General features: G+C 43.0%; 1 protein-coding gene and 1 long non-coding RNA gene across 2 annotated transcripts in view; both read left to right on the forward strand.

The window, feature by feature from the left end:
* LOC310873331 (receptor-interacting serine/threonine-protein kinase 4-like) overlaps positions 1–26,262 on the forward strand; it is a 37,594-nt gene that overhangs the window by 5,973 nt on the left and 5,359 nt on the right. The window contains exons 8-9 of the mRNA XM_083785689.1: positions 22,373–22,455; positions 22,868–22,934. Coding sequence (XP_083641815.1) covers positions 22,373–22,455; positions 22,868–22,934 — 150 coding nt within the window. The remainder of the gene's footprint in view (positions 1–22,372; positions 22,456–22,867; positions 22,935–26,262) is intronic.
* Positions 934–11,496, forward strand: LOC310873963. Its single transcript, XR_014570526.1, has 3 exons — positions 934–1,166; positions 11,097–11,136; positions 11,382–11,496. It is a non-coding gene; the product is annotated as an uncharacterized lncRNA (long non-coding RNA).

The raw sequence follows: 26,262 nt of genomic DNA on the forward strand, positions 1-26,262 counted from the left end.
AGTTGAGAGAAAGTGTTTCAAAGTGTCAAATTACAATAACTAAATCATAATAACACTCAACAAGCATAATTCATGGAAACCCTTGATCCACAGACCTCCTCCTCAGCTCTGATCAAGTCAAAGTCAAAGTCGTACGATTTGTCACACACGTTACCGCAGTGAAATTTGTTCTCCGCATTTGACCCTTCCCTTGGAGCGGTGAGCCGCCGCCAAGGAGCGGTGAGCCGCCGCCAAGGAGCGGTGAGCAGCAGCCGTGCCGCGCTCGGGAATCATTTGATTAGTTGATTTAACCCCCCAATCCAACCCATTGATGAGTGTCAAGCAGGGAGGCATTGGGTCCCATTTTTACAGTCTTTCGATCCCAGCCGGGGATCGAACCCCGACCTCCCAGTTTCCTAACCACAAGGCCACTGAGCTGGTTGGGCAAGGTTGGGCACCCTAATCAAACTACTGTTGTGACACTGCATTCCTTTAAATCCTGACAACAATCCTTCATTAATCTATCACTGTACCCATTATCTGTTTTGAATCTCAGGCCGCAGTCACACCTATCAGACAACGTGTGTTGTGTGATAAAACAATGTTTTCTGTCTTGTCGTTTGTCGCATCAATTTACCACAATGCTTTGCGGAATCTGGGCGGTGCGTGGGCGGTGCGAGGACATGCGGAAACACATCCACGTGTTGCCTGTTGTCCTTACGCTGTTAGCTGCGGGACACAGTAGCTATAGTAGCTTGCTGGTTATTGCAACTCGTTTGTGGTGACAAAATGGTTTTTTGGAGGAGAAAGAGGGCTCTTGTGCTGGCGATCTTGGTGGCGAGGAGAAAGAGGGAAAGCGAGACGCGCCAGAGAGAGCTTGTCGCCAGGAGATTGAGGCTGGAGGAGGAGGAGAGAATGCGAGCGAGGGAGATTCAAATGGCCCCTCCGGTCCGTAGGAGGCGGCGAGTGTGGGTCGATCCGATCTTTCAAGTTCGGAAACGGCTCGGTGACGGTCACCAGCTTTATTGGGAGCTACGTCGGGATGAAACCCGTTTCCACCAGGAATTTAGAATGTCTATCCAACAGTTCGATTTCCTGCTGGCGAGGGTGACTCCAGACATTCAGAAGCAAGACACTTTCTACAGGGAAGCGATACCTCCCGCTGAACGTCTTGCTATCTGTTTACGGTACAGTAACTATGTTACGTTCATTTTGTTGATTACCCACCTAGTAAATGCATCGTTAGCTCGAAAACTCGCCAATCAGCTAACGTGTGCACTGTGCAGCAAGGAATGACAGGTAGACTTAAATATGTTACTGTAAGCTGGAAATCATAACAGCACCAGGAATGTAAATGGATGTGAGGATGAAAGATAATATTATATAGGCTATATGCTTAGTGGATAGTTGTCTACTAAAGGCTGCTGGTGTTTGACCATGATACTGACATGACACTGACATGATGTCAGTATCATGGTCAGTATAATGTCAGTATCATGACAGTGTCATGGTCAGCATCATGTCCGTATCATGGTCAGTATCATGTCAGTATCATGTCAGTGTCATGTCAGTATCATGGTCAGTATCATGGTCAGCATCATGGTCAGTATCATGGTCAGTATCATGGTGAGTATCATGTCAGTGTCATGTCAGTATCATGGTCAGTATCATGGTCAGTATCATGTCAGTGTCATGGTCAGTATCATGTCAGTATAATGGTCAGTTTAATGTAAATATGTCAGTATCATGGTCAGTGTCATGGTCAGTATATAGTCAGTATCATGTCAGTGACATGGTCAGTATATAGTCAGTATCATGTCAGTGTCATGGTCAGTATCATGGTCAGTGTCATATATTACATCAATCAATTATTATTATTATTATTATTAATCAATAAACCAAAAAGGCAATAAACATAACTGAAAAAAGCTGCTTATACTTTCAAATCTAAACCAAATAGTTGTGAAAGTGATCTGTCGGAATGGTGGGACTTTTTCTGCCGCGGGTCCCTGTCGGAATGGTGGGACTTTTTTCTGTCGGAATGGTGGGATGTTTACAAATATGGAGCATACCACCATTTCGACAATTATAAGTCAATGTCGGAGTGGCAGCATGTCGGAATGGAGAGTGAACACCGTTTGGGGGTCATGCAAGGTGGAGAGAGCACCAAATACTTCCCAGCTCTGTTCAACTGGCTTTTTATAGATTATATAGTTACCTACTGTAAATCAGCGGGTCTTACACTTTAACATGTCAAACTCCATATTAATATGATTTTCTGCCGAGGATCCCCATGTGAAAAGATGTGTTGGGAACCCCCTGGTCCAGTGCGTCATGACGCACTGGACTCGTAGCGTTTTTTCCCCCCGATTCGGACGATATCACAATCATTATATATATATATATATATATATATATATATTAACACATTTTGCAACACACTTCTCACTTTGAGAACCACCACTGTAAAAGCAATCATACAGATCATAATCCAATTTCAATTCAAAGGAGATTCATTGGCATGAGAAAACAAACGTTTACATTGCCAAAGCAAGTGTCACAATACACTAAAAAAAGTAGAAAATGGGGGAAGTATATGCAGTTGGAGGAGGTGCAGCATTTTGCAAACAGAGCTATGTCACTTTGCATCGTTATGTTAGAACATGGTATAAAGCTTTTTGAAACAAACTGTCACTTTGGGACAAATGACATTTATTCTCAGGACTATTGAAATAGTATGCAGACTCTGATATAAGATCTGTTTAAATCCAAAGTTAAACATTTGAATAGGAAGGAAGACACTGGAGCATCACAGACAGTTCAAGCCCTTTTTAATGCACACACAGGGTGAAGGTAAAAAATGACAACAAGTATAGGGCACATCTTTGTCAGGTCATGACGAAGATGTTACCTATACATAATTATTATGATCAAAATGTTCTCAAACTGTTTGATGCTCCACTGTCTAACCCATTTTGGGCGGGAACCCCTTTTGGTGTTTTAAACATTATGTTATAATTTAGCTATTGAAAAATAGCAGATCTACAAGCTCATAGCGTGCTACGAGCTTGTAGGTCTGCTATTTTTGAAAAATCGTAAAAATGTGGCGCAAATCTTTGAATATATATTAGGTCTAAATGGGTTAAACATTTGAATGTCGTGGGAAGAATTTAACTGTCATATTATAGATGCATTATGTATAAACTGTTTTTTTTTATATATATAACTTTTTTAATTCAGAAATGTCGACCATCTGAAAAGGATGTTAATTTGTGCACTCAATAGTTGCTGTGGGCTACTTTTGAACAAATTATTTCATCATTCAGCCATGCCATTGTTCTCCAGAGCCACTATTAAAGCAATGCCATTATGATTATAGATCCGGTATATATGGATGCTGAGGTTCTGTAATATTAATAATGCAGAGCTAACATTATCTTATCAACATCACTTGAACTTGAACATGTCAGTTCAGATTGTGTGTTAACGTTGTGATTATTGTCTCTACCTATTTTACAGGTATCTTACCACTGGTCACAATTACCTGGCCATCTCCAGCAGTTTCCGTGTTGGCCGCTCCACTGTGGTTGGCATTGTGCCCACTGTGGCAGCTGCCATCTGGAACACCATGGCTGAGGACTTCATGCCTGTGCCAAAGAAGGATGATTGGAAGGCTATATCCGATGTATTTGGTGAGAAGTGGCACTTTCCTCACTGTGTGGGTGCCATAGATGGCAAACACATTGCCATCAAGGCACCCGACAGATCAGGATCGCTCTTCCACAACTACAAAGGGCACTTTTCAATTGTCCTGCTGGCTGTGGTGGATGCTCTTGGCTTGTTCCGTGTGGTCGACGTAGGTGCGTATGGGGGTGGCAGTGACGGTGGAGTACTTGCAGTGTCTCATTTTGGGCGGGCTCTGACGAGGGGTACACTGGACCTTCCCGATGATGCCCCGCTCCAAAATGCTGAGCACCTGGGGCCACTTCCGTACGCGTTTGTGGCGGATTTGGCTTTCCCTCTGCGCCAGAACCTGCTTCGCCCATACACGCGTCAGTCGCTCCGCACGGACACCCACCGTGTTTACAATTACCGGCTGTCCCGCGCACGGCATGTTGTGGAGAGTGCCTTTGGTGTGCTGGTGACAAAGTTCCGAGTGTTCCACGGAGTCATCGAGCTCAACCCTGACCACGCTGAGAAGGTTGTGAAGGCTACCACCGTCCTCCACAACTTCATCAAATGGGGCCAGCAGGACGCAGCCCACATGCCTCCAGTGGAGCCTTCACATGCTGCAGGGGCAGCAGTCAGGAGGAACTTTGATGGTCTCCAAGTGCAAAACACTTTCAGGGAGTACTTTAACTCTCCAGCCGGTGCGGTGCCGTGGCAAGAGCGCCATTTGTAATCCCCTGTGTCTTTATTATTCTTTTTTTAGTTTGAAGATTATGGCCTGTATTTTGCGTGTCTTACCAGTGTAGTACCAGGTCTTATTCCCTAACTCGAGTAAACTAAAGACCTGGAGGCGTGATCAATGCCATTTGGCTATTCCGAGTGGCCAGAGAGCATTGATCACGCCTCCAGGTCTTTAGTTTACTCAAGTTAGGGAATAAGACCTGGTACTTAAGACACGCAAAATACAGCCCTGTGAGTTCCAATGAACCTGAGAGCGATGCCGTCCAGGGTCACCCATGGCGGTAAGGTCAAAGGGGAGGTTCCATTTTCTTCTTTTTTGTCCTTTTTAGTTAGAAGATTGTGAGTTCCAATGAACCTGAGAGCGATGCCGTCCAGGGTCACCCATGGCGGTAAGGTCAAAGGGGAGGTTCCATTTTCTTCTTTTTTGTCCTTTTTAGTTTGAAGATTGTGAGTTCCAATGAACCTGAGAGCGATGCCGTCCAGGGTCACCCATGGCGGTAAGGTCAAAGGGGAGGTTCCATTTTCTTCTCCATTTAATTTGTCTTCTCCTTGGATCGTCACCTTGTAGTGGTGGAGAAGCTTGTGAGTTCCAATGAACCCGAGAGCTATGCCGTCGGGAGCTTTGCTCCTGGTAGGGTCACCCATGGCGGACAGCTCAAGGGGGAGGTTCCAGACGAAGTGCGATCCAACACCTCTACGGAGGACCAGACACATGCTGACATTCCAGGAGCATCACAACAGCTGGGAATGAGGATCTGAAGGCTGCAGCAGCATTGAGCCCCTACTATTCTTGGACTCTATGCGACTGGATCCTGACCCAAATCTGTTAATGACTGCTTAATGGCTGTCTGTGTGCCCGTCTCCCCATGTGATGCAAACGCAAAGGTATCCTCCCGAAAGTGAATGTACACATGACATCCCTTATTTCACCTGACAGTGGATGACCACCACAAATGAGCTGGACATCCTGCAGTCAAAATAGACCAAAATGACCAAAATCTCCATCCGGCCCGGTCAGAAGCTAACAGCACTGTTACAAGCAACTGTCTACAAGCTACAGGTCCACAGTGTCATGGAGTACGCCTCACTCCATGACTCCATGATGAGTGCTCCACCTACAAATCTCAGTCTACTTGAAAATATTCAGAGGAAGGCTCTCAAAATAATTTGAGTTGACCAGGAGGACACTGCCAGTACAACACTCTCCATCGACAGCCACAGAAGACACATTGCTGCTGTTACAGTCCTTTACAAAATGCCTTGTATGGCACAGCTCCAACCCCCCCCCCCCTAGGCTCCAATACACGCACATTGGACAGAACCTTTCTCCACACCTTTCTCCACACAGCTGTCTGTGGGTGGAACAGCCTACCAGAGCATGTAGTTGACTCCATCACAGCCAGTGGCCTTCAAGCCTTTAAACGTGGAGTTCATAGACACCTCCTGACCAGTGTGACCACCCCCTCACACTGACTGTTGTGCTGCAGTGAACTGTAGGATTGGCCAATGGAAATATATATGCAGTGACAGATGACACTATGATCCCAGGTAAATGTCCCTGTGAAGCAGTAGTAACATGCATTATCAATCTCCCCACTGACATTATTGAACACACTGAGCTTGGACATATACTGTCTTATCACTGAAATCAGTATACACATGCTTTTTAAGTTTATATATACCTGAACTAAGTTGTTACATGTCATTTCTGATTGTGTGTTAACATTGCGATTGATTTTTCTCTTCCTCTTATCCAGACACCATGCCACTGGTAAATAATATCACTACATTTGCAAAAGCGTCCTCATAACAAAGTCCCTCATCACAGCTGAGTTGACACGAGAAGTTGATGATCAGTCTACAGTGAGCAGTGTCCCCATGAGCAAGTAACACATGTACAGTAGGAGCTCCACACTATTCCTCCTACTTCCACAGCTGACCTACGTCACGCTGACAAACCAAAGGATTCCTAGTGCAGCTACAAAAGAAACTATCATCCGAGGTAACGTCCCTATTAAAGCATTAGTAACATGTAATAATCTGTATTCTCCGATTCCCCACTGTCATTGCTCAGTGCAAACATGTACATCTGCTGTCTTTGATTCATGTCCACCTATCTCTGCAGAATGTTGAAGGAGTCAGTGGAGGAGTACCTGTCCCTGCAGGAAGTGCTGTGCCAAGTGGATAAGATGTAGGCCAAGCTGCTCAAAGAGGAGGCCTTCCTGGAAGGACCAGACCACCTGATCTCTAGAGCAAAGGTCAGGAAATTATATGTCTGCCTGTGTAACTCTGTTAGTAAGATTGGATATAGACCGATTCCGTAACAGTATCATGGTCGCAGCCTACGTATTTCCTGTAGGCGGAGCCGACATTATTTTGACATTCCGTTTTCTTTTTCTTTTTTATGTTGCCACTACTGTTGGAGCAGCCATAAACTACACAGGTTCATCACAATGTTCTGGGCATATTTGTAATATTAGTGTTAGTAAAAAGGAGGTAAAAGAGTAACGTTTGAGGCAGACTAAACATCAGTCACTCTGCCGTTCACTGTAGTGGAAGAGGTGCGCCTGGTGAGGATTTAAACCCTGCAGCTATGTCGAGTCCGCCTACAGGAAATACGTAAGCTGCGACCATGAGACCCACTACGGAATCGGTCTATACTGCTGTGGTTGGATACCACCTCCCCAGCCACTGCAGATATGCTACTGTATGTCCAGAGATTATAAAAATACGTGTGAACATGTGTGCAGGTAGTAGGTACTCTGACCTGGACCAGTGGATCTCCCAGTACCAGACAGCCTTCTCCAGCCTGCAGGCCATAAAGCTGGCCATGCCTCGGTGAGATACAGTGACACTATGCTGTCATATGTGCACTCCTTGCAAATGAACCCATTAAGACTTCAGCTCGATTCTACAAAAGGTTTTCTAAATCATGAAAAACCTATGTTTCTATGTCAGTGGTCCTGAAACTATTTCATATCAACGACCCCTAGAATTATATGTATTTGGCCTCCGACCCCCATCTCAAAATATGTTGTTCCAGGGACCCCACAGAAGCAAACATTTGAGTTAAAAACGTTTGTTTTGAAAGAATATATGTTCCAAATTTGAGCCACATTTTCACAAATTTTCAAAAACAGCAAATCAACAAGCTTGTAGCACAGCACCAAGTGCCTCGTTATCAGCTTGTAGATCTGCTATTTTTCAATAGCTAAAGTATAACAATGCTTAAAACACCAAAAGGGCTTTCCGTCCTGAATTTGTTAACAATATCAACCTGGTATGGCACTCCTACTATGCTTGACACAGTAGGTGGATTGAACTATTGGTGCACAGGCCTTTGTCTGGCTGGCAGAATGTAGAACAGCATACTATTTAGGATACTAAAACATCATCATTGTGAATATTGTTCATTGTGTAGGAAACGCCACTAGCATATGGGACGCTCCTTTCAACACTATTTCACTGACATTATATTTTTGCTCTAATCCATCCATGTACACCTGAACTATAATTATCAACCATGCTTGTTAACATTGATGATTGTGTACCTCTCTTACAGATATCTTTGCACTGGAATTGTCTATCACTCCATTTCCAAAAGCTTCCTCATACCATAGCCCCTCACCGCTGCTGTCACGTAGTGAGTACGTTCATCAGAGAAACGTGACACAACAGCCAGCAAGAGGATGGAACGGGGAACCTTCCAATTCCAAGACGGCCACTCCACCTCCTGAGTCACTTGGTAATCATGATATTGTAACACTTGGTGCAAATGGTCTCCCATAGTGAAGTACGTAGACAATGCTCACTTTCATGTAACCCAACAACATTAACAAATAGCCATTGAAAAAGTCATTTAGGACGAATGGATCAGCAATGGCTATAGAAAATGCTCGATTTTCAGTCGTCTGCTGTGTAACCCTTTAAAAGTTTGCGACACATTTGGAATTACTTAACTGCAGTGTATCCTGCAACCTACTCCGCATGACTTATTTAGTTATTAATTTGTTTCAAAGTGTGACTTTAATATAGTGTAAGCTGAGCTTAGGTTGCTACCAACCAAATTTACGTTTAGACATGGTTCAAACAAAATTTGCTGAGAGGGACCAAATGCTTAATTGTTGCTTATTTCTTTTGGTCCGGATAGCGTTCCCCACAGGACATTGTAAACGTAACCAAATATGCAAATGAGACATGGTCAGGCCATGGATCTATTGACAGAATAGGCTATTCCTGTGGAAGATTATTTCACTGACAAACTACAACAGAAGGTTGTTTTGTTTTTGGATATTATCAAATATCTGTGAAGAAAAACAGTGAGTACATTTAATAGTCACTTATAGGCTCATTAAAAAAAGGAAAAGGCATGCATTTCAGGCTACGGACAGAGGGCGTAACCCCACACACACACACACACACACACACACACACACACACACACACACACACACTTGTAAGTCATTCCAGTCATTCTAGCCACCCCTCTGCCGCTTTTTATTTTATGACGAAAAAAATTGAAAACCAAAAAAAAAACGTCATAAGGGTTTCATCACAGCTGAGTTGACACAAGAATTTCAAATAATATTTCATAGCAAACACAAAAAATAATTGTCATAAAAAATAATAACTCATGCCTGGGCCGTGGATCAGTGATCCAGGCACCTTTGCTGGTAATCCAGTCTGGCAGTGTGCCGCGGGCTCGACTCCTGATCCTGACGGCCTTTACTGTGTGTCTTCCCCCCCATCTCTCTCCCCATTTCCTGCAATAGAATTGCATGGCGTTGGCTGGCGTTGGTCGCCATTTTGTGCGTCCACCAATGCCTGGTGAATTGCCAGGCGGAGTTTATTTTTGGCCAATGGAGTCAGTTTGTCCATTTCATGGCCAATAAAGTGAATAAAATGGTGCGTGTCGGGTTGCAGGTCCCGTCCATCCTTGAGCTGGTGCAGGACATCCCTCTCAAAGGCGCTGGGCTGCTGCTCTGACCCTGCAGGGCCTGCACCCTGCCCAGACCCAGAGGCCGTCTGCTGCTGCTGACTGGATCCTATTCAACAAAGGTTCAACCATTTATTACATTGACTTTGTATTGTATTACACAACGTCAAATGTCAAATCTGACTATAGTCACACAAAGTATAAATCAAATATTACATTGGGGTTGAGTTGTTTTTGTCTTTGCTTTGTACACATGTTCATGACTTTTCTGTATCTTACCACTTTCACCATGTGATGGCTGCAACAGAGGCTGACCAACAGAGGCTGGTGGTCTGGCCTGATGGCTCCTGGTAGCAGGGTTCCAGTGCCTGTAGGTGTGGCCTGATATGAAGTAAGATTTAATAGCATTATATAGAGCTTGTATTTTTTGGTGTTTGACTTGCAAATCCCAATGAGTTGTCTAAAGATCTTACCATTTCCACTAGCCGATGGCAGCACAGGCCTCTGCTCAACCACAGCAGAGGCCTGTGGTCCAGTCATCTGACTGGTGACCAGTCCGGTCATCTGACTGGCTGACCCTGCAGAAGCCTGTGGTCCAGTCATCTGACTGGCTGACCCTGCAGAAGCCTGTGGTCCAGTCATCTGACTGGCTGACCCTGCAGAAGCCTGTGGTCCAGTCAGATGACTGGACCACTGCTGGTTGGCCGACCCTCCTCTGCCTCTGCCTCTGCCTCTACCTCTACCTCTACCTCTGCCTCTGGCTGTTGCACAGCTGGTGGCAGTGTGGCTGGTGTGACTGACTTCTATGAAGTAAGTTTTAATCACAATATGATATAGACCTTGAATTGCTTTTGGGTTAGATTCTTAAATGGAAATGGTTTCATTTGGAATGTCTTACCACTTTCAGCAGCTGTGTCCATCACGGGCTGGTGACCTGCCTGGTACCCAGGTACCGTGGTTGGCAGTCTGTGGCCTGGTGATCGACTGGACCCCCTCCCTCGTCGTCTTGTGTAACAGGCTGGTATGAAGTAAAGTTTAATCATAATATGATATTGTGCTTGAATTGTTTTTGTTGCATTTGTAAATGTCAATGACTGTCTTTTACACCTTACCACTTTCACCAGCTGGGGACTGCATATACCCGGGTCCAGGGGTTGTGGGTCTGTGGTCTGCTGCTGACCAACTCGGCCCTGCTGCTTGGCTGGTGCGACCGGTTGTGCTGTGACTGGCAACTATGAAGAAGTTTAATCATATGATATTGAGCTTGATTTTCTTTTCTTTCATTTCTAATTGTCAATGTCTTGTCTGTACATCTTACCATGTTCAGCACGCTGTGGACCTCGCTCCCTGGCTGGCACTGCCAGCAGAGACTGGGACTGGCTGCCGTCCTCTATTAGGTAATGTTGCAAACAGTCAGTAGAACTTTCTATTGGAATTGTAAGCCCTAAAACTCTAGCAAAGTGTAATTTAGTTTGGATAACTATCACAACATGTTACCTGGTACATTCAGGAACACCAAGTCAATGGTGAACTCCGGGTCATCCTCCACGGCCGCTGGTGACCATGTGTCAGCTCCACGTTGAGTTGGCTCTGAAATTGTATAAAGTCTAAAGTAAGGTCTCATGTCTTAACATTTAGAGCAACGGAGGAATAAGAAAGCTTCTGCTGGCTCCCTTCTATGAAGTAAGGTTCAAACATTTATTTAATTTGTTGTTCTTGTAAACATTTGTTCTGATTAATATGCATGTCTTATTTTTACCCCTTTCAACAGCAAACATGTCCTGCCTGGAAATCTGAGTGGCATCTGTAAAGTAAGGGTTAACATGTTATTGAATACAGCTTTATGGCTTGATGTCGAATTTGAAATTAGTTGTCTTATTACTAATATACATAATTCTCTTACCACTGTCATCAATGTAGGGGTGGAGGACGTGGTGAAGCTGCACACTTCTTTCTATGAAGTTAGATTGAAACATATATTGTGTACACCTGTATGGTTTGGATTTGTGTTGTTTGTAAACTGTTATGATTAACATGCATATATTACCTCTTTCAGCAGGAAACGGCGAGCTGGGCACCTGATATGGTGGCAGACTTCTGTCTATTAACAAATGGGAAAGAAAATGGAGGTTCAGAATTCCCAAAATTCAAAAGAAAAACAAATACATGAACTACAACACATTTCCAGAAATGTCATCATAGATAAGGTAAAATCAGCACTATTAAAAGTGTACAGATGCTTAGAACTAGAATCATCCTAGGATTCTCTCATGACTTTACAAAGGTCTTCTGGAAATGCAAGTTCACAATACATTGCATGTTAACGAAAGGTGTGCGACAAATTTGATAAACATCTTGGGAGACAATCTTTAAATTCTCCAGCTCAGAAAAGAAAAACCAAGGCTCTGGATGTTAGAGATGAGGGGATGCTAATCTTTTTGATAGAACTGTGTTCAGTCAAATTCACAACCACATGGTGAATGTCTGTGTAGAGCAACGGTGCCCACACTTTTTGGATTTTACTTCAAAATGACCTGCTCAACGATATCTACCCACCTCAAAATAATTATCTATATTATATATACTTAGTTATACATATTTATATTGTATAAATATTATCCCCACAATAGTATGTAACTATATACTATATAACTAATTTAGTTTTAACATTTTTCATGAGGGGTTTCTGGAATAGCGATGCTGGCATTACATGTAGACCAGGGGTGCACAGTAGATCACAAGGGCTGTGCAGGTAGATCACATGACATGCCCCTAAAAAGTATTAAAAAAAGTTCGAAAATATTTTTGGAATCTGCCACTTGAATTAAGGGGACTTGATTGATTGGCATCAAAAAGGGCCTGTCAGCTCAAACCCACTATTTGGTTTTCAAGAGTTTTGCTGTGCACAAATGTCAGTAGCATTACAGATTAAATACAACAAACCCTACATATTTCTCCATATTTAAATTATATATTTTTAGGGGCATGCCATGTCGTCTACCTGAACAGCCTTTGTGATCTGCTGGGAGATTGCAATCTACCTTTTTTGCAGCCCTGGTGTAGTGTTATTTCATTTTATTTTTTGGCAGTGCATTTGGTGTGTTTGTGCACACACAAAAATGAAGGGACCATTGAAAAACATGCAGATACTTTATCGTATGTACAAGGACAAATAATGTAGCAGAGGCTCTTCGGGCACAAAGACTGACTGAATAGATAGAAAAGCAAAACACTGTAATGTGACAAGCATTTATCTGTTCTTTTCCCAAATAAAAGTAAATTACAAAAAGGAAAAAAGGCTCTAAATGTGTGTTAAGTCTTGCATTTGTTAACAGTCATGAGTAATATGCGTCTCACCACTGTCAGGGAAGAGGTGGCGGCTGTGACCTGCTGGGTGCTGCTGATGCTGCATTCCATCTGAGAAAAGTTCCAAACTTATTTATTGTGTACAATTCTTTAAGGTGTTGAATGTGGAAACGGTCATGAGTCATGTGTATTATTTATTACCTGCATTTCCAGCATAGAAGGGCTCCTGGGAGTCCTGGCTGACCTGCTGCTGATTGCTGTCTATAAAGGTTGAAAGATATATTGTAAAACGTAGGCCTGTTGTGTGCTGCCTCAAAACGGTCATAACAAATATTTCTCTTACCATTTGGAGATGGGAAATTGGAGGACGTTTCTCTCTCCGTCACATGGGGCTCCAAAAATGACATTATGTCAAACAGTGGCCATTTGTGGGTGACCCTCCCTTCACTGCCACTTTTGGGGTTTCTTAACTCCCTCCTCGTCCTGGTGTATTGGCTCCGGAGGCCTGCCCACCTATCAAAGCACTTTTGTGCTGAGTATGCAAGACACGGAAATGAAGCATGGCACAAATCCAAAGGGACACCCAGGAAGAAAAAAAGAAAATGTCCATTTGGGGTAGATATGTACTATAGGCCTATCAAAACGTTAAAGAATGATTCACTCAATCAACATGGTTTGTATTCTGTCCTATTCAAATTGTTGCCCAAGGCAATACACTGCAGAGGTCTGGGTTTACTCTACTCTACTCATCATACAGTTACAGTGGAGTCTACTGTATGATGCCTGATCCCTATACAACAAGCATCTCTCCTTCATATTTGTTTTACATCAAGTAGGCTTATACCATTTCTTGATTCCAAGCAGTGTATAATCACAGTATGATACACGTAGTGACAGGAATACAAGCAGAGTGGGCACCTCGATCATAAATAGGCTATTTTGTCCAAAATGTAGAAGTATTTGGAAAATGACCTTAAGTAATATACGTCCATGATTTGGACATATTATGGGCCTGATTCATTAACGCGTTTCCGCTGATATATTGCCGTGACGCTGGCGGAAAGGCATTTACGTGGATTTCCCACATTAATTTGGAATTCATGGAAATGGCCGTGAACTTGACGCTGTCTTTGGTTGGTCGGAAATTCCGCTAAATGCTACGGGAGCTCTTTAGGTGGCGGAGAAATTTGCGGAAGCATACACTAGCGTATAGATTTATTCAGAAGGCTTTAGTCTTCATGCTGAATCAATAAATTGTTCCCAAATCTCAGATAAAATATGTAGGCATGTGTCCCCAACATATTGGTCGATCAGCACATAAAAAAACGATATATATATATATATATATATATATATATATATATATATATATAAAAGCCGAGTGCACTTGTATGCCTAAATGCATGCATTCTAGAGGCAAGTTAGCCTATAGAGTCCCATAAGGAAACTGCCCCTGCAAGCCCCGACACCTTTTTTTTATTTTTTATTAGGATATTTCTATAGCATGCCATGCGCGATTGCGCTGCTCACTTGACAGCCTTCTCTAGGCTACTCGCAGTGCAACGCGTTGTGAGCTTGTAGATCGGCTCTCGCGGACTGCATGTTAAAAAACAAACTCACAATTATAATAAGAACATAGGCCTACACTTATCTGCATTTTGCACTGTACGAATCTAACGTTGTTTCGGTGTGTGTGTGTGGGGGGGGGGGGGGGGGGGGGGCAGACAGCATTCACATTCACATTGGAAAATGAATAGGGCTAAATGAATAGGGCTAATTAGCCCTATATAAAAAATAGAAGACCACATTTATAGCCTAATGAATGCAGCGTGTTTGAAAGTCGGCCAGTCATATCAGTTTTAAACCAGCTCACCTCCACTCGTGAACATGACGGACAGACAGACAGACAGAATTTATAATAATGTATATTGATATTGATCACATGGATGCCACACACAGAATAGTTTAACTCACTGGATAAACTCACTGGATTATAATTTCTTCAGACAAGAGGATCCCAGGCCTATAATATATTTACTTATGAATGTATGGGGCCTATGGGCTACTGTTCTTTATCGCGCAACAGTGTCGAGGGCCCATGCAGCCCCCCTCCCTCTCTCGTCTCTCTCTCTCTCGCTCTCTCTGAAAAGACGACTTTTGCATTGACATATCCGATATTTTAAATATCGGATATGTTTTACCTCTGCAAAGGTGTGAGTGAGCACCCGCCTTGGTCCCGAACTTAATTAAATAAATTATAATTATATTGCTTCAGCGGAGCACGCAACGTTGCAAGCTTGGATAGCAGTGACCGCGGCTGTGATCTCAGACAAACTGCTGTCTGCTGAGTCATGCTTGAAGCCTTTTATGGTATGAAATTGGGCGTGGATCAATGCAGATGAGGTTGTCGGGTGCTTTTCCGATCACTTTGCACCCGCTGCATTCAGTATGACATACACCTGCGATACACCTGCGCACCTGTGGTACACACCACTCTCTGAATAACACGTCATCTCAACGTAGCTTGATCGGACGGATAAATACGATATCTGTTTCCGCCACCGTTACACTCTGGCGCATTTCGTTTTTGAAGAATCAGGACCATAGCCTCAATGCTGCATCATTATTATCTTACATCCTTCAAGGTATTGTTTATTGGGAAAATTAATTTATATAGAGGATTTGTAGCAATTACGCCAGAACTTTACACAGAGTAGACGCGTGACTCACGTACCTGGTGTAGCCGCTATCATTGCGGCCGAGCTACACCAGGCTTTTCAGCGCGCGTTTGCGCGCACACGCGAGACCCGCATACGCGCACAACTGGATGCGTGGGGCACGTGTACGCGCGTGTGCTTTGAAAAGCCGTGTGTGGCTCGACCGTATAGGGAATGCACTTGAATACGGTTTTCCTTCTGAATATATTTGATATTTGTGCACAGTTACACGCATTCAGAAATGCGCACCGGGAGCGCACTCGCTATTAGGCTAGTTTGCTAGCGCGCTCCCGGTGCGCATTTCCGAAGCACACATGTAGCAAAATGTTAGAATTACTAGACCTTATTGTCTTATTTAAGCATGTTCAAATCACTTAAACACATTTTTATGTCCTTTTTTACATTTTGGAACAAATTGCCTATATTTAATAGAGGTGCGCACAGACCCAATCCTTGCATGGTGCCAACCTATGCTGTTACCCATCCCATGCCATCTTATCCTACGTTAGGCTATATCTCGCCTACTTACCATCTACGTCTATCTCACGACCAATAGACACAAATGCTGCCCATCGCATGTCCTTGCGCATATAATATGGATGCTGCTTATTATAAATAATGGGGTGGTTGCAGACACCAACGACCAGTCTTTCGTCAAATGATGCCATCGCCATGATGATCTCCTCTCGTCTGCGTCCCTGGGGGGTTACTAGCCTGTATATCTGCACACAATCAGTGCCAGATAGAATCTACAAATCTGGTACTGATTGTCGAACGAACTTTCCAGAACGTACCAGACTGGATCGGGACAGTTGCGCGTAACTTGGAGACTCCAAGTTGCGTCCGGGCGCACGGCTGTGTCTCCACGTTATCAGTACCACTACCACAGTAGGTGCCAAGTCTGGCACTGATTCCGTGTGTATGTATAGTAGCCTCCAGGTACGCAGACTAGCAGAGAGCATGGCATCATTGTGGAAAATTAATATTTTCTGTTAGCAACGACTCCATTATGTTTAATAAAGCGCATCCATTTTACCACAACACACGACTTGCTGCATTACAGGCTGTTAGCCATGATGCAGACGTCGATGGTAGGCTATAGGCGAAATATAGGATAAGAGATGACATGCGTCTCCAAGTTGGAGCCTCCAGGTTGCGCCTGGGCGCACGGCTCTCTCCTATCTGCAGTCAGACCGTTCACCGTTACTTCAGGAGAGGAGACGACAGATTGAAGAGTGCATGCCACTGGACACCTCGATGTTAATGTTATTAAAAAGAGAGAAAAAAAATCATATTTGAACCATAATCTGAAGTAGGCCTAATGTACAGTAGGCCCATTGGGCATAGCCAACACGGCACATCATTATCACATCTACATTTATCCTTCAACATTTCATGCCCAAAATGATTGTTTGGGAGCAGTAGCATTTTCAGAAATATAAATCATGGCTACGACTCTTTCATAATCTCCAGTCCAATGCGCACTGCCCATGCGAACTGAAAACATGTTCATTCATATTAACAGTTTTATTTTATTTTAACAACCAAGTCCGTGCAGTCAGGCGGATAACTATTGATTATGGGTCGGGTGGAATAACAAACTGATGCGAGGTGGAACGAGAGATCTGAAACTTCACGGAGTCGACGTGACACCTGAATTATTTGATAGCTTGCATGCAATCTCTTTTGATATGCTACTGTACTATTTCTGCAGGTTAGGACTCGGAGTAGCTCCGGTCCATTCTGCCAATGCATATAACAAATGCAAATAACGGGACACTCAGACAGTATGTCGCCAAGGGTTCACAATTTATTATACACATACAGAATTATATATATAGCTGAGTACATTTGTATATTCACGTACAGTCGTACAAGTAGGCTACACAGCATAGGCACTCAGATCATAACAGGGCAGAATCATATAAGCATTAGGCTATATGGACCAGAGGCTGCTAGGTTAGGATCGTGAATGATAAAATGCATGCACCTTGAATTATAACGTTTGTTTTAATTTTCTGTTCGGCCACGACGGGCAGGGATTATTTTTTCCTGTTGAATTGCTTACTGGAACAGACCAAACTACTTTACTTAACAATAACAACATTTTAGTTCCGAAAATGCATTTCCTCCTCCGCGTCTGCAGTCTGCACTCTGCTGAATAAAAACAACAACAGAGTGTGAAAAGACCGCCCAGTGAAGCGTAACAAACGGACCTTCTCTCCTATTGGTTGGGGGGTAAACCCAACCCTTTTTGTCTTGTCTGAAGTCCCACCCTGTTCTTCAGTCTTTCGACTACAAAATGTTTTCTGTCGCGTGTCTTGCCCCCCCCCCCCACATAAAACAAGTTTGTCTGATTACACCACGTGACTCCCATTGGAAATGAATTGGGAGCTGTCTTGTCTGATGCGTTTCATCAGACAAGACAAAGATCTTTGTCTGATAGGTGTGACTGGGGCCTCAGGTATGTTTCCATTGTCATCTGACACCACAACTATTTAAGCTACGTTGACAAACACAAAACTAGTTTAGCTTGTAGAACTTCCTGTCTCCTCATGTCCCCAAGTAACACTGTCCTCTGAAAGGCCATCTGCAATAACCTAATATGAAGTATACTGCGCAGTGCGCACCCATTCACCTTTGCAGCTACGTGTCCCTTTCTCGGACTGCAACTATACTTACTGTATAAGACCCATTTATTGAAATCCCAAACATGGAATATACTTGGACCATGCATTATGCCACATATAATGCCTGTGGACAGCCACCTGCCAGTATACAGTGGATAAATTCCCAGTCTTGCTGGGTAAGTTGGGTAACTATATAGCTAACTACTTTAACCCTGACATCCCACTTTTGGCCTTTTGAGCATGTCATTATAGGCTAAGAGGAAAGGACAATTGCTGATCTACAAGGTCACAACATGCCGTAATGTGTTGTGAGCTTGTAGATCGGCTTTCCCCCAGAAATACGTTTTGATAAGTAACTTATTTTAAAATGTGTAGCGCAATGGAATAAAGTACTATAACGTCAAGAGTCTATTAGTACTGTAGGCTATACATTTGTGTTCTGGTAATATCATTGATCACTTGTTTTGCATGACCGTGGCAAAAATAAAACATGGATGGAAATGTCCATCACATTCACAAGCTGGCATAGTGATGCCCCCGGGTGCAGATAGCTGCTGTACCTGTGTTGAGGATCACACAAGAATAGCATGCACTTTATGAACAAAATAAAACCCAAACCAGACAATTAATTAAAAGGTTTCATAATTACAGTCTGCTTGAGGTGTAATGCAGCTTTAAACAAAATAGCAGACAGTGGCCCTGGTACATATCTGAACTAATCTTCTCCTACAGTGCGTGTCAACCACATTAATCCCCCATAGCCGACTCTGGAATGGCCCTTCTCAGCTTCAATGATGTTTTTCATATACCAATCGTTGCATAGAAGCATTGTGGTTTTGTTATGCGTACACACCCATGGTACTGTGCCAAGATAACTCACAAAACAAAACAAACGCACTCACACGCAGTCAAGTTGTCTACCAATGTTAACCATCTCAAACCCTCACCCTAATTTACCTTCCACGGGGCAGCCTAAACCTAACCTTAACCCTCTCCCAACCCTTAACGCACCCCTCACCAACCTTAATCCGGTGTCTCTGCTCCAAAAAGCAAGAATTTCAAACCCACAATATGTATATTTGTCTCTTTCCTTTTGTTATTTTAATCCATTGGATGATATGCCCCAATCTCTTAATTACATTATTTCGTCCACGGACATGGAGAAAACGGATTAGAAAGTAAATAATAAACTTCATTAATTAATTTAAAATGCATCTGTTATTGGTCAAAAGACAGCCCTCTGGCACCTCACAGGGCCAGAGGGCTGAGCAGAGCCTTCTATACTATAGGCTCTAGGGCTGACAAATATTAGCCCCAATGTTGAGTAAATCAACAGAGGTGTGGCACCCCCAGGAGAGTGTGATCCAACTTAATGTGTTTTAAGAGTCTGTTTAATTATTTAATTATTTCGTTTTATGGTTTACATTAATTACTGTGAATTAATTGCACTTCAGTCAGACAACTCTTTGAATTTAGAATATATATTTATTGAGCATAATTGAGCATAGATATATGAAGCATAGATTGGCGTCAGGGCTCTGTCCCTATTCATTCCCTGTAACATTAACATTTTAGTTAAATTATAAGCCAAGTAGAATTACAGGGAATGATTAAGACATGTCATGGTCATGTCAGGTCATGTTAATCAATGTATTGTAATAATCTATTCTAAGATGATGGAATGAACCTTCCCTATTTCAGTGGAACTACGTTTCACACGATTAACATGGAATGAACCTTCCCTATTTCAGTGGAACTATGTTTCACACGATCAACATGGAATGAACCTTCCCTATTTCAGTGGAACTACTGTAGGGTTAGGCCAAAGAACTGGTTCCTGTGGCATGTGCATGGCCTGTTTACTACATCCTGGGTTCCAGCCTGATTCGCTGCGTTCCGCAGATCTGAAAATATCACTGTGCTACTCAGTCTGGACAGTCTCCTATTCTCCACAGGTAGGCGGGATATATGAAGGTTGAAATGGAACCGTGGCTTCTGATTGGTCTGTGGTGCGGCCCGGGTTGAGGAAAAACACCAGTTTGACGTTGTATCAATGCGCACTGCGCAGCTACTGCTGTTGTCCTGCAACGTCCCCTTATCATTCACTATACTCACCCCACACGGCCGCCATTGTCTCCACCAGGCCGAAGGCATGGGGGGAGAGTATGTTTTGCACTCCGTCCGTCCGTGTGTCCGTCTGTGTGTCCGTCCGTGTGTGTGTCCGTCCGTGTGTGTGTGTGTGTCCGTGAGCAGCTAATCTCGGCCACCGTTAACCCGGTCGATGCCAAATTTTGCACACACACTCCCTGGATGCCAACGATGAACCTCTGCCCCAAACTTTCCAGAACGGCCTGTTATAGCGCCACCAGGAGGCCGCTTTGTGCAAAACAAGTTTTTGCACAGTACACCTACAGATTTTGTCCAAACATCACACAAATTGGTACACAGTCTCTCTAGAGCCATTCAATGAAACGGGTCTTTCAGATTTCTCAGACTCCATCCTGATTGGTTAAGATTGGCTTCCAAAGTTCACAGGAGTGCTCAATTTCAAACAAAATGCTGCAAATCATGAACACATCGCGTGATTTCCGTGAAATTGTGCACCCACATTCCCACTAGGCAGAGGACGAAATGCCACATGAACAATTTCAACTCAGCCTCAAGGTGGCGCTATAACTGGCCGAAAAGTGTTTTTACCTCTAACTGCACGGATCTGGATAACTTTGTATGCCAACTCCCTAGAGGCCAAGGAAAAACCTTTGCCTGGAATTTTTCACGTCTGCTCTTTATAGCGCCACCAGGAGGCCCACATATGTAAAACACATTTTCTATTATTACTCCTTCAGATTTTATCCAAATTTCACGCAAATCGGTACACATGATCTCCATAGTCATGTGATCAAGACAGGTTTGTTTGATTTCTCATATTCCATCCTGATTGGCCACGATTGGCTCCTACAGTTTTCAGGAGTAGCCCGCTTTGTACAAATCGCCACAACTCCTCAACGCAGCGTCCGATTGCGATGAAACTGTGCACGCATATTCCCACTAGGCTGAGGAAGAAATCCTGGTGGAGACCTGTGCCCAGAAGGGCACTTTTTCTAGTTTTTTTTGTACTACTGAAATGGAAGTGGACTACTTAATTGTTTACTTTTTACCGTATACTGAAGGTTTTTACTCCCAAGTCTCGAATGGCGCCATGTTTTTCAACAGTGAGAAGCATGGACAGAGTGGTGCCGGCTGATGACGTATCAGCAACAACGTGGCTATACGTAACAGTTGACGTTATGAAATGCGAGCCAAGCGGCCTCTGTCCAGACTGAGTATAGCGCAGTGACATTTTCATATCCGCAGAACGCAGCGGCTTGAACCCAGGCAATATGTTTACACTGGTATCGGCCCTTATTTGTCATATCGGGTCATATCGGTATCTGTGAAATTGCCAGTCTAACCACAGATCCGACACAGGGGTAAGGGGTTGACATTATGGCAGGTAAATAAAATGTTGGGACATGTGGAGTTTGCTTTGGAGTTGCCCAAACTGCAAGTGCACATTTGAGTGAGGAGTCTGCTATAAACACAACACGAGATATATAGCTAGATAGCTATAAAACACAACATGAGATATATAGCTAGATAGCTATAAAACACATGAGATATATAGCTAGATAGCTATAAACACAACACCAGATATATAGCTAGATAGCTATAAACACAACACAAGATATATAGCTAGATAGCTATAAACACAACACGGTACACCAGATATATAGCTAGATAGCTATAAACACAACACGAGATATATAGCTAGATAGCTATAAACACAACACGATATATATAGCTAGATAGCTATAAACACAACATGAAATCACAACACCAGTATCGGTATTCTGTATCGGTATCTGCTAATACAGAAATGTAGGTACCGGGATCGGATCGGAAGCGAAAAAAGTGTATTGGGACATCCCTATTATATATGTACATGTAGCATAAAACCAGCAGGTACAGTATGTGGGGGCATGATCGAGGTAAAACATAAGGTGTAAAAGTGGTAACACATTGGTAGCTCCACAGCAGGTAAGTATACCTCAGGATAGACTGGTAGGTCCACATACAGTAGCAGCAGGCATGTACATGAGGATAGACATATAGGTCCACATAGCGCCGTGTACTACATGTACATTAGACGTACTGTAAGGTGAAAAAACTAATACTATCACGTGTAGCCACGGGTCTAATAATAATAATAATCTTTATTGTCCCGAAGGATATTTGTCTTCACAATCTGTTCAACAGTTCAACACCCACATCAAAAACAACACAGAGCACATAGCAAGACAAAAAAAAAAAAAAAAAATAAAAAAATAACTGCAATCTGTTTGCGTTGTTCCCAGAATGCGTTTGTGAGACTGCACGCCTGTATGAGATGCACAAGAGTGGGATTCAAGATGCCGTCCGCCGAATGAAAAGGGCGCTGGTAAAGAAGTCGTAATGCATTCTAAACTCATTCACTCATTTTACTGTGTCGAAACTCTATTATGAGAAAGATGTTTCTTGTTTCACGACACTCTGTCTGTCTGTCTGTCTGTCTGTTCTTTCTTTCTTTCTTCCTCTGATCTCATTTCCCAGATATAATGTTGTTCAATAGAGGGTATGCGCATGACATCATTATCATACCCAGAAGTTATGCAGGAATGCCTACTGGCCTTGACAGCCCATACATCCAAAGAGATTACATTAAACAACATTGAACAACGTCAAACTCACTTTGCAACTCACTTTGCCATTCACTTTATGCATGCGCATACCCTGTATAGAGCTCATACTGTACACAGCACCATACTGTACATAATGCTGTTGATAAGAAATAACATGTCTGTGTTCAACAGGATGGTGGGAGCAGCTTGAGGAATTCACTGGGTGCTGCGAGCAGCTCGGCGAATTCAGGATATAGCAGTAGGTAGAGGTGCTAAACTCTAAACTCTATCCTTGATGGGAGTTGGAGTTAGTCCATCCTTATGATAATCATCGGTCTTGAAGTTAACACGCTTGAAGTTAATAGTTTTGAAGAACTGCGAAGAGTGAAATCATATAGTTGTCCAAGAACACCACGCATACTTGTTTGCAGATTAACCCATTTTGACCTGAGATCAGATTCTAAAAATGTCTTCTACATCCTGACAGTTTTCTGAAAAAGCTATGTTTCTATGTCAGTCGTTCTTCGATTTTCAAAAATAGCAGACCCACAAGCTCGTAGCGCACCACTCGGTGGCGCACTATGAGCTTGTAGATCTGCTATTTTACAATAGCTAAAGCATAGCATAATGCTAACACCAAAAGGTATTCCCGCCAAAATGGGTTAAAATGTAATACTTCACGGTGGCCCACAGTCGGTAGCACTGTCGCCTCACGGCTAGATCGAAGGTCCTAGGTTCGATTCCCGCGGTTCTAGTTACACTCACCATGGGTTATGCAGTCCTAGTTACACTGACTCACCATGGGTTATGCAGTCCTAGTGTTCTAGTTACACTGACTCACCATGGGTTATGCAGTCCTAGCTCATTCCACCACACATGCCATGCTTGTTCTATCATGCTTCTGATCCGGTCATTTGAAGAATTAATCCAGGGGTTGAGAACGGAGAATGCACAGAAGGCCAAATCATAACTGTTTGTCTGAAGATCGGTTGAAATTTTAGTGAGTGACGTTTGTGTAACTGGCATGTAGGCTAATTACTATAATTGGGAGCATCTGTTTTACGGTTGATTCATACTCCTATTTTACCGCTGTTTCGGCGCTGTAGTGCCGAAATGATTTCGGCTCGTCAGACATTTTCAGTATTTTAGGACGATACCCGCCATTAAAATAATGTTTTAACTACTCACCAATACAAAGGCGGGTTGTGTTATTAGAAAGCCTACTTTGGATGTACTCTGAGGCCCCCACCACACTATATGTACAGTATGTATGAATGTATGTATGAACTAGAAACAAAATTTCAAGAAATTTTACTGGGTGCCTGAAGCTCGCCAAGACTGTGCAGCATTTGAGCCACGGACCACCATTTGATGACATTTAGCCTCTCAGAAGGGTCCATATGGTTACATGTGAGCCAGGTCTCCCCATTGACTTTCAATTTATTTATTGCGCATTACGTTGCCACCAACATTCTAATGCTAACATGCTAACATGCTAATGCTAACATGCTAATGCTATCATGCTAATGCTATCATGCTAACATGCTAATGCTAACATGCTAATGCTAACATGCTAATGCTAACATGCTAATGCTATCATGCTAACATGCTAATGCTAACATGCTAACATGCTAATGCTAACATGCTAACATGCTAATGCTAACATGATATCATGCTAATGCTAACATGCTAATGCTATCATGCTAACATGCTAATGTTAACATGCTAATGCTAACATGCTAATGCTATCATGCTAACATGCTAATGCTATCATGCTAACATGCTAATGCTAACATGCTAATGCTATCATGCTAACATGCTAATGCTAACATGCTAATGCTAACATGATATCATGCTAACGCTAACATGCTAATGCTATCATGCTAACATGCTAATGCTAACATGCTAATGATATCATGCTAACATGCTAATGCTAACATGCTAATGCTATCATGCTAACATGCTAATGCTAACATGCTAACATGCTAATGATATCATGCTAACATGCTAATGCTAACATGCTAATGCTATCATGCTAACATGCTAATGCTAACATGCTAACATGCTAATGCTAACATGATATCATGCTAATGCTAACATGCTAATGCTATCATGCTAACATGCTAATGTTAACATGCTAATGCTAACATGCTAATGCTATCATGCTAACATGCTAATGCTATCATGCTAACATGCTAATGCTAACATGCTAATGCTATCATGCTAACATGCTAATGCTAACATGCTAATGCTAACATGATATCATGCTAACGCTAACATGCTAATGCTATCATGCTAACATGCTAATGCTAACATGCTAATGATATCATGCTAACATGCTAATGCTAACATGCTAATGCTATCATGCTAACATGCTAATGCTAACATGCTAACATGCTAATGCTAACATGCTAATGATATCATGCTAACATGCTAATGCTATCATGCTAACATGCTAATGCTAACATGCTAATGCTAACATGCTAACATGCTAATGCTAACATGATATCATGCTAACGCTAACATGCTAATGCTATCATGCTAACATGCTAATGCTAACATGCTAATGCTATCATGCTAACATGCTAATGCTAACATGCTAACATGCTAATGCTAACATGCTAACATGCTAATGCTAACATGCTAATGATATCATGCTAACATGCTAATGCTAAGATGTCTGAGCTGTAAGGGTCCATTTGGTTTCGTTCAGGGGGGCGGCCCGGTTCCGGCGAGCCGCCCTGCTTCTGAAACGGTCGAGAAATGACAGTTACGTGTTTCCCCGATTTTCTCCATTGACTTTCAATGTGTGTGTGTGCGAGTGGTGGTCAACTTGGTCTAAGTGCATGGAGCAAGTTTCAAGACTGTAGCATGTTGCAAACAAAAGTTATAGCTGTGTAAAGGCCAGCCAATAGGAATACAGAGGGGCGGAGCTTAAGCAATTAAGCCATTACAGCTTGTTCCTCTTGATGGTCTACGTCCATGTACCAAAGTTTGAGGCTGTAGCATGTTGTAAGCAATAGTTGGAGCTGTGTAAAGGCCAGCCAATAGGAAGACAGGGTTTGTGTGTGTGTGCGTGCGCGTGCGTGTGTGTGTGCGCTCAGGGGGGAAACCCGGTTCTGGCGAGCCACCCCGCGTCTGAAACGGTCGAGAAATGACAGAGTTACGTGTTTCCCCGATTTTCTCCATTGACTTTCAATGTGTGTGTGTGCGTGCACATGTGTGCATGTGCGTGCATGTGCGTTCGTGTGTGCGCGTGTTTGAGAGGTGGTCAACTTGACCTTGAATCATTAACAAAGTATCAATTTCACTTGGGCTAGGGCTAGTCTATGCAAATGCAAACACTATTGAAAGTTAAAACCACACTGATTCAGTGAGAGAACGTATGTCCGAACAAATTGCTCTATCGCAAAAAGTAAACGTCAAATGCGATTTTTGTTTTCGCCGTGAGTGACCCGAGACATTGAGGTACGCCGTGTGCGATCGTGGTATTGGTACGATAAAAAACGTGGTTATGAGAGCGAGTTAAGAAATTGTGTTTGTGATGAAAAAATTGCTGACTCATTCATGCATTTAACATGAGTTGT

Source organism: Protomyctophum parallelum (genome assembly GCF_964188405.1).
Source record: "Protomyctophum parallelum genome assembly, chromosome: 16".
NCBI lineage: Eukaryota > Metazoa > Chordata > Actinopteri > Myctophiformes > Myctophidae > Protomyctophum > Protomyctophum parallelum.